Below are 8,138 nucleotides of genomic sequence, written 5' to 3'. Positions count from 1 at the left end.
GACAGAGTATATGGGCCCCAGTGGGGGGTGGGGAGGCTATGTGAGGGTGCCATTTGGGAAGTGGGTGTATAGATGAATAGTGTTTGGGATGTTCTTTATGATATACACACACAAAAATCAACAAATTAAAAAATAAGTTATATTTGAGGAGGAAGCATAAAAATTTACTTCATGTTAATTAGCAGAGGTGATAAACATTACCACTGAAATCTACCTGATGACTTTATATCCCTATTCAGGTGCCAAGAATCCGAGTGTAACTGACTATGACTAGTAGTAATCAGATACATAGAGATTAGAGACGCATGTGCAAATATCTAAGTGTTAGTTGCATTAAAAAAGAGTTTTTCTGTATGAAACAGTAAATTTTAATAATCTTTTTTAAAGGTTAAAATCACAATCAATTTTATGTCTTATAGGGTTTATACTGAGTACAACATTGTATAAACTATAATAATTCAACTGTAAACCTAAAAATTTACAGCCAATTTTGAAAGAGATGCATCTTAGCTCAGAAAAACGTTATTGACGGAGTTTATACTGAGTCCAACATTGTATAACTAACTGTATTAATTCAACTGTGAACCTAAAAATTTACAGCCAGTTTTGAAAGTGATACCTCTTTGCTCGGGAAATTGTTATTGAATATGTTAAAGCTGTAATGAAATGCTTCTTTTAATCATGTGGTTATTAAATAAATAATAATAATAATAATAATAATAAGCTTGTCTAATATAGGAGAGATGGGAGGCCAGGATGCTCCTGTTCAGGAGGGATGCACACCTGTGCCAGGAGTCCTTGCTCCTCCCCACAGTACCCCAAGACTCCCATTCAGGAGCTGACCCACATGGAAGTAATGACCACCTAGAATACCAGGCCAACCAGATGGGAGCTGATGCCTCTTTTTGTTCAGATTTTGTCACCCACTGTCACTGTCTCCTGAATCCAGTCTTATGTTCAGGATCTGAGGCAGCGCCCGCCCTCCTACCCACTTATGGAGCACTGCCCCCACAGCTCTCTGTCAAGGAGCATCACTGTCCCCATTCACAGGCAGGGAGATCAAGGCCCAGGAGGCAGAGCCAGTCTGGTGCAGTTTTCAATGGGGAGAAAGGCTTTGGCTGGGACTCTGTGTGCCCTCACTGCGAGGTGGTTGGCTCTGGCCACGGCGTAGGGACCTGCCGATCTGATGTGTGAGGGCCTCCAGCCTCTGGGCCAAGTTCGGATGTCCAGCTCCCCCTAAGGAAATCAGACTCCAGGCTTGTCCTCCCTGGTTGCCTCCCAGGCCCCTGGGGGCCCAAAATGTTCTGAGGAGCCTTGGGGTCTCCCTCCCCAAACTCCTGGGCTCTAGCAGAGGTCAGGGTGACAGAGGACCCTGCCTGAGTCTTCCAAGACTGGGAACTAGAAAGGCCTTAGAAACCCATCCTGTGTCAAGATGGGAACCCTGAGACCCACAGAACACTAACGCCCCCAATTCCTCACCTCTCAGCACAGGCAATGTGTTCGAGGACCCCACAGGCAGGGGTGGTGCAGAGGGTATTGCCTCCTCCCCTGTCAGTAATTCTGCCAGGACTCGGGTCTGGGTCCAGTCACTACAGCTCCTGGGCCAGGGGAGGGGAGAAGAGTGAGCCTTGGTGGCCCCTAGGCCTTCCCCTCTCACTCTGAATGCCCCAGGCTTGACCTACCTCTCTCCCGGAGGCTTGGCAGAGCCAGAGGTGTGTGAGGGTGCCCAGGGTGGGGGCCTCTCAGACAGAGACATGTTACTTGGGGCCTCATTCTCTGGTACATGCTGGAAAGAACAGAGCCCACAACAGGTGACCTCAGTTGTGTGTCTGGGTATCACTTCCCCAAGTGCTGATGTCACCCATTCCAGATGCGCAGCATGCCAAGCACGCTAGCATACAGGGGTGAGTCTCTGTTGCTTCCTCTGTGGGCTGCAGGCAGTTCTTAAACGTTTTCTCCTAAAGTAGGAGCCCCTTGCAGGCAAGGCCTGTGTATGCTCTATTTCTGAATCCTCAGGGCCCAGAATAGGATCAGACCCAAAGCTTAGGCTGGCAGAGGGCCACTCACTAAAGGAATGGGCGAATGGATGAAGAAGGAAACAGAGAAATGGGCGAATGCATGTGAATGAAAGAGTAAGTGAACAGGATAGAGTATAGTCCTAAAAGAAGGCAGAACGGGAAATGTGGCAAGCAGACATTCCATACCCTGGGCAGAAGGAAGGACTCCACCCCCATCCCCCAGCCAGCCCTTCATTCCCATCCCCCAGCACAGAGGCCTGGGATCTCCGGAGCTCTGGATCCCTAGATTGCTGAGTCCTAGATCAATGTCCCCAGTTCTCTGGCCCATCTTGTCCTTTCTTACCTGTGGCACATGGCACTCCCGCTGTGGGCAGGCCCAGTGGGTCAGTGGTATGTGGCACAGAGTACAGAGGTGGAAGCAGGAGCATAGGGGAGGCAGTGCCTGTAAGAGGGCACATCAGTGACTCTGTGACAGTCTACCTTGTACCCCACAGCCCAGGGTGGACAATGAGACTCACATGGCAGGGGGAAGCTGGCATCATTGAGCAGTGGCACACGGGGGCAGAGCCCGGCTGGGGAAGAGAGCAGGCAGAGAGGAGGCGCCTGGGAAGAAGAGTGAGGTCTGAGCCTGCGGCCCCCCACAACCCTGCCCTGGCTGGCCACTAGGACCCATCAACAGGAACTCCTGGAGCACAGATGAGTTGTGTTCCGGACACCTCTCTATGAACCTGTCTCCCATCCACAAACAACCCTGCAGGGCAGGTGAACCAGGGTCCCATCTCCCAGAAGAGAATGAGGCAGGGAGGGAGTCAGAAACCAAAGCCAGTGTTCAGATACAGAGGCCAAAGGCTGGCTTGTCTCCTAAAGCCCCCATGTCTCAGGCCTATCACATGGCCACACTCACCTCTCTAGTTCATGGACCTGCTGGGTCAGGACGTGCTGCTCGGCCTGGGCCAGGTCCCGACTACTTCGCAACTGTCTCACTTCCTTTCTGGGAGGGGTGAGGGGTGGAAGAGCAGGCTCTGGGTGATGGGAGGCAGGTGGGGACAGAGGGGAGCAGGGAGCCAGGGACAGGTAGCATCTTGGCCAAAGCAGGCCAGCAGGGAGGGGTGAGGACAGAGTCCAGCTGGGCCCATCCTACCTGAGCTTCTCATTTTCCAGCATAAACTCCTGCAGCATCCCATAGAGGTTTCGCTGGGCCCAGGCCACCCGGGCCCCATGGAGCCCAGGGGCTGCAGGGAAGCAGGACATAGCTGGACTCAAAGCAACCCAGATCCTATCCATATCCCTTCTGTGACCCCTAGGGAGCTCATACCCTTGGTGCGCATCTGGTCCAGCTGGAAGCGCAGGTGACGGTTCTCTTCTCTTAGCTGCAGCAGCTCAGCTTCCACATGCTGGGGTGGCTTCGCTCCAGGGGACTGTGGAAACAAAAGCCCAGAGCTGCCCTTTATGACTATCCCAGTGTGGGTATGACTGGGGTCTAACCTCAGCACCCCATTTCACTTGCCTGCCTTGCAAGTTGGCACAGGTTGCACCTTGTCCTTAACTGTGCCATCCCAGAGGGTCTCAATCAGAGCTGGACTCCATTCCAAGTCTAGGCCCAAACTCAGTTTTTCCCCAACCTCTGCTCAGATTCTGACCCCCTAAATGACCATTTATCAGACTCCAACTCCACTAGACATAACCTAATCCTGGGTAGATCCTGAGTGACAGCCCAACTCAATCTCCAGCTCTAGGCCTGCCCAGACCCTGACTGTGACCTTAGGCATACTCCTGACCCCAATCATGACACTATTCCCAGGATTCCAATCCTAATCCTAACTCTGCTGTGGTCTCAGGTTCTAGCTGTTGTGCCCCCGCCCCACCTTGCTCCCTGCTCATATCTCCTTCTGTTCACCTTGGGACCCTGTGGCCGTGTGGTGACCCGCTGAGCTCGACTTGCATATCGCAGAGTGCTGAGGGTCTCAGGAAGGCACTGGGCTGAGGGGGACACGCAGGCCACCTGGAGAGGACCTTCCCTGAGTGCTCCTCCAGAGAAACCCCCTTCCTCAAGACCAAGCCCTCCCTTGCCAGCTTCCCTGTCCACTGGATACCATGAGGGTGAACCCACGGCCCCCTAGTGAGTCTGCCAGCAACTTGGTGAGCTTGCTATCCCGGAAGGGGATATGGTTCTGCTTCCGCTGTGGGTCTAGCAGCAGGGAGATGCAGTGGCCTGGTGGAGAGAACAAGGCCCAGAGAGGTTGCATTGTGTGCCCAAAGTTGCCCAGCAAGGGTGTATAGAGCAGAAAGCTCAGTTCAGGTTGATTCAGCTCTAACCCCATCTTTCCACACTATCTCATTGCTTTTACATCCAGTAGCAGATGCCATGAAAGCAGAGATGCCCTGTCCACCAGATCCCCAACACCCTGAAGAGGGCACAACACTCAGCAGAGACTCAGAAACTCTCTGACAAATAACTAAATGAAAAAAGGAGCTTCCCCGAGAGCTCTCAAACCATAAAGAAATGCAGAGGCTGTACCCTTAGGGATCTAGGGCCAAGCACATGGTCTGTTCCTTTCCCCTACTGGGCCCATCTTCCAAGTGTACAGAGGATAGGTGGAACATAGCTGGCTGGGGGCTGATACTCTGGGTATTCCTACCTCCCAAGTTATAGAAGCCTTTATAGACCTTAGAGTGTACAAAATAATAACTCGCTACAGAGGGAAGAAAGTCAGCCTCAGATCTGGAGACAGATATGTGCCTCTGAAACTTGGCTCCTGTCTCTAGCCCTCATCTGTTCATTTTAAGTCCTGCAGTCTCCCCAGGGCAGCTATGGGTCTGCAGCAGAGAAGGGATGCAGGAAGTCAGACCAGACTAGTAAGCCCCTGGGTCTTACCCAGTGCCAGGAGGCTGCGATTGATGCTATTGGCCTCAAGCATCAGCTGCCCTCGGGATCCTGTGACTGCCACCTTCTCGCTGCCTGCCAGGTCTACAAAGCACAGCTTCCCCCCAACAGGGGGCTCCCCAAGGTCCACAGGAGATACCTGCTGGGGCTAGTGGACCAAGGTTTGATGCCACCCCCCATCAATGTCACAAGGTCAAAGGTTCCCTCCCAACACCCAGAATACCCAAGTCAATTTATACATGCAGAGACACAGCATTGCTGGGTCGCCCTGGGTCAGCCCTTCCCCAGGCTGGGCACTCACAGCTGGCTGGCTAATGTAGAGTGTGAGCAGGGCATGGCTTCTGCTAGAGGCTTGGTTCAGGGTGTGTGAGGAGCTCCGACGACGATTGAGACCTGGGCCAAGGAAGAGTCAGGGGTTGCACCTGCTAGTTAGAATGGACTATCTCAATGAACGTATAGGAGCAAAGATGTGGTGGAGGGGTATCAGGTCAGAGGCACAGGCATGCCAACAAGAGAGTGGTGTTGGCTCAGGTAGTAAGGGGCACCAGCTTTGATGCAGACAGGCACAGGAGGATGTGGAGAAGGGAGCAGAAGAATGAGATTTAAATTTCATAAGCACCTCTCCTACTGCTGCGTGGAAAGAGAAATGAAGGCAAAGATCAGCAGAGAGGTGTAATACAACATTAGGCCAGATCCAGAGTCCCAGTGTCCCTAAGTGCCTGCCAGAGGAGGGTGCTCAGTAATGCTCAAATGAGTAAGATTGGAACAGTAGTATCTTTCAGATAGGCTACGCTATGGGGTATGACGTTTTCCTTTGGACCTTGCAAGAGGGTTCGAGACAGGCATGGGCTAGGTTGTCATCTGGAAGGCCAGGCAGCAGGCATGGGAGGGGCCCCCTTGAGCCATTTCTTTGAATTATGGCTTTGCTGGCCCTTTTCTGCCACAGGAATCCTTTCTGGAGTCGCAGCTTCAGCTCAGTGCACCCTAGAGGAAGATAAAGCATCCCCATCCCCAAAGCTCCCCTAAAGCATCGCACCCATCTGCAGGAGTTCCATGAGGGCCTCCAGACTGCTAAACTCTACCACCCGAAGCTGTTCCACGTAGAAGCCACGAGCCTTGCTCCAGCGAACAGGGAGAGGCCGTGGAGACCCCAGGCTCAGTAAGTCCCGAACCTAGGAGGGGAAAGGGCGGGGTGAGGGTTGGGGGGTTGGGGGGTTGCGGGGGGGTGACGGCTCCATCCACCGTTAGCCCATTGACAATGGTCCCAACCTCCCTTCCACTCCTGGACTGCATCCTTGGTATTTGAAATGCAAGGCCTCACTTCAGGTGGACAGCCAATTCCCTTACCTGCTCATTGTAGATCTCCACGTAAGAAGCGCGGAGGGTGACAGGGGTACCCAGGTGCTGCACTCGGTCTAACAGCCAGGCAAAAGTCCTCTGCATGATGCCAGCCAGGCTGGGGGGCACGGGCACCCCCTCCCCCTGGGGGCAAAGAGCTGGGGTTAGGGCCGCAGCGGCAGCATTACAGTAAGGCCCACCCTTTTGTCAGAAGCCGTGTCACGCTCCCATACACAATATTTCATAGAAATCCCACAGTCCGTACTCCATCAGTGCCACTCTACAGATGAACAAACTGAAAGCTAAGTAAGTGAAGGGTCAAGGCTGGAACACAAACGCTCCAAATCCAGCCAGTCCCTGCCTTCTGGTCATCAGTTGCCGGGTCTGGTTCCTAGGCTGCATGGGCCACACCTTTTCCATCCCAGAGTCCCGCCCACAACCGGAACCCCAACCGGAGCCCGCGGCCCACCTGGGGAGGAGGTCCGGTCAAGGTGTAGGTCTTCCCGGAGCCCGTCTGGCCAAAAGTGAAGACGGTGCAGGAGAAGCTGCGGGCGGCAGGGGCGTGGCTGGGCCCAGGTAGGGGCTGGGCTGGGGGATGCGGGACCCAAACCCAGGGCAGCCCACGCCTCGCTCACCCGCGCAGCGCCAGCTCGCCTAGGCGTTTCACGCCGCACGCCCGGAACACGTCCTCTTGCGTGCGCGCCCCGTCCAGCACCGCGCCGAATCGGAACGCCACGTCCGGGCCCCCGCCAGGGGGGCTCACCTACGGAGGGGGACTCGTGGGCACCGGCGCCCTGGGAGGCGGGGAGGGAGGGGTGCTCTGGGACGGGCGGGACACCCTGGACCCGAGGGTCCGGTAAAGGAGGCTAGAAGAAGGGGAGAATCTAGTCTGCAAGGCAGGATACCCTGGAAGGGAGGGGCGCGCTGGGGTGGGCGGGGCACCCTGGCCGGGAAGAGTCTGGTGAAGGAGGATGGAGGATGGGGAGGACCCTGTGCTCTGGAGTGGGCGGGGCACCGTGGACGGGAAAGGCTCTCCGAGATGGGCGGAGCATTGTAGAGAAGGCGGAGCGTAGGGCAAAGTTGGTGAAAAACCCTTCCACAGGTACCTTGGCAAAGGTTGGGAAGGTTTCTACCTGCAAAATCCGGGTTCCTGAGCAGTGCAGCGCACTCTGCTCCCCTCGACGCAACTCAGCTGCGCTCATGGGACGTACCCTGGCGTCCGAGAGAAGACCAGATGGTCCATCCTGGTATTTCCAGCGATACCTTCTTTGCGCTTGCCCTGGTGCCTCCTAGCCGTCCTATACTCACCTGAGCACCACTTGGATGGGTGTTTCCGGCCCCTCTGGTCCCTGCTCCAGGCTCTGCGCGAGGTCTCTATGACCACAACCTTAATTACCATCCCTGTGTTCAGCCTCCGTCGGGCTCCCCCCAGCCTCAGCTGCGAACTGCAGCACACACACACGCTGCACGTACCCGTCAGGAGACCCTCGTTCCTCCATGTCCTGCTTTGAACACCGCGTTGGCTCCACAGCTCCTTTCGCTTCCCAGTACCCTCCCCTCTCCACAGGGGGCTGTCCACACTCACCTTACAGCCTCCTCCCCAATCCCCTTCAGCCAGTCATCCAGAAAAGCTCCAGTCTGGCTACCCAGAGCTAACAAGTTAAAGATTTACCCACCCCACCCGCGGGGTGGGGAGAGTTCCAAGCCAGGGCCCCCTGGCTAGGGGGTTCTGGAGTCTCAGAACCTCTTGCTCATGGCCAATCCCATCAGGAGGGGCCCATAGGACTACCCAAACCACGCTCCTTTGTCACAGTTGGGGTACACAAAGCAGGGATGCTAAGGAATCAGCCAAGCCCACAAAGTCAGGGGAGAGCTGCTTCCTCCACACATGCTCCCTC

General features: G+C 55.0%; 1 protein-coding gene across 2 annotated transcripts; it reads right to left on the bottom strand.

Moving 5' to 3' along the window:
• Positions 1–636: 636 nt before the first annotated feature.
• Kif12 (kinesin family member 12) lies at positions 637–7,761 on the bottom strand. Of its 2 annotated transcripts, XM_029563733.1 has the most exons (20): positions 7,714–7,761; positions 7,549–7,614; positions 7,374–7,452; positions 6,876–7,003; positions 6,710–6,785; positions 6,250–6,384; positions 5,939–6,074; positions 5,204–5,295; positions 4,894–5,050; positions 4,112–4,230; positions 3,916–4,020; positions 3,526–3,564; positions 3,334–3,436; positions 3,160–3,250; positions 2,923–3,009; positions 2,537–2,621; positions 2,362–2,460; positions 1,683–1,786; positions 1,480–1,598; positions 637–1,236 (listed from the first exon to the last, which is right to left on the bottom strand). In XM_029563733.1, exons 1-20 carry the CDS (start codon positions 7,737–7,739, stop codon positions 1,097–1,099), a joined length of 1,986 nt encoding a protein of 661 aa, XP_029419593.1. In that variant the 5' UTR covers positions 7,740–7,761; the 3' UTR covers positions 637–1,096. The 2 variants fall into 2 exon arrangements, with proteins under 2 accessions (XP_029419593.1, XP_008831719.1); XM_008833497.3 differs by lacking the exon at positions 3,526–3,564.
• Positions 7,762–8,138: the final 377 nt, after the last annotated feature.

Source organism: Nannospalax galili, unplaced genomic scaffold (assembly GCF_000622305.1).
Source record: "Nannospalax galili isolate Female #2095 unplaced genomic scaffold, S.galili_v1.0 scaffold34, whole genome shotgun sequence".
Taxonomy (NCBI): domain Eukaryota; kingdom Metazoa; phylum Chordata; class Mammalia; order Rodentia; family Spalacidae; genus Nannospalax; species Nannospalax galili.
The sequence above is the reverse complement of the archived record's forward strand: the minus strand, read 5'-3'. Positions and strand labels throughout refer to the sequence as shown.

Bases quoted from the DNA above. Each gene is read 5' to 3' on its own strand.
- Kif12 (XM_029563733.1), bottom strand. From the start codon at position 7,739: ATGGAGGAACGAGGGTCTCCTGACGG. The intron at 3,251-3,333 runs GTATGAGCTCCC...GCTTCCCTGCAG, and splicing joins GGACCAGATGCGCACCAAGG to CCCCTGGGCTCCATGGGGCC. The intron at 1,599-1,682 runs GTAGGTCAAGCC...CCCCTGGCCCAG, and splicing joins GCCAAGCCTCCGGGAGAGAG to GAGCTGTAGTGACTGGACCC.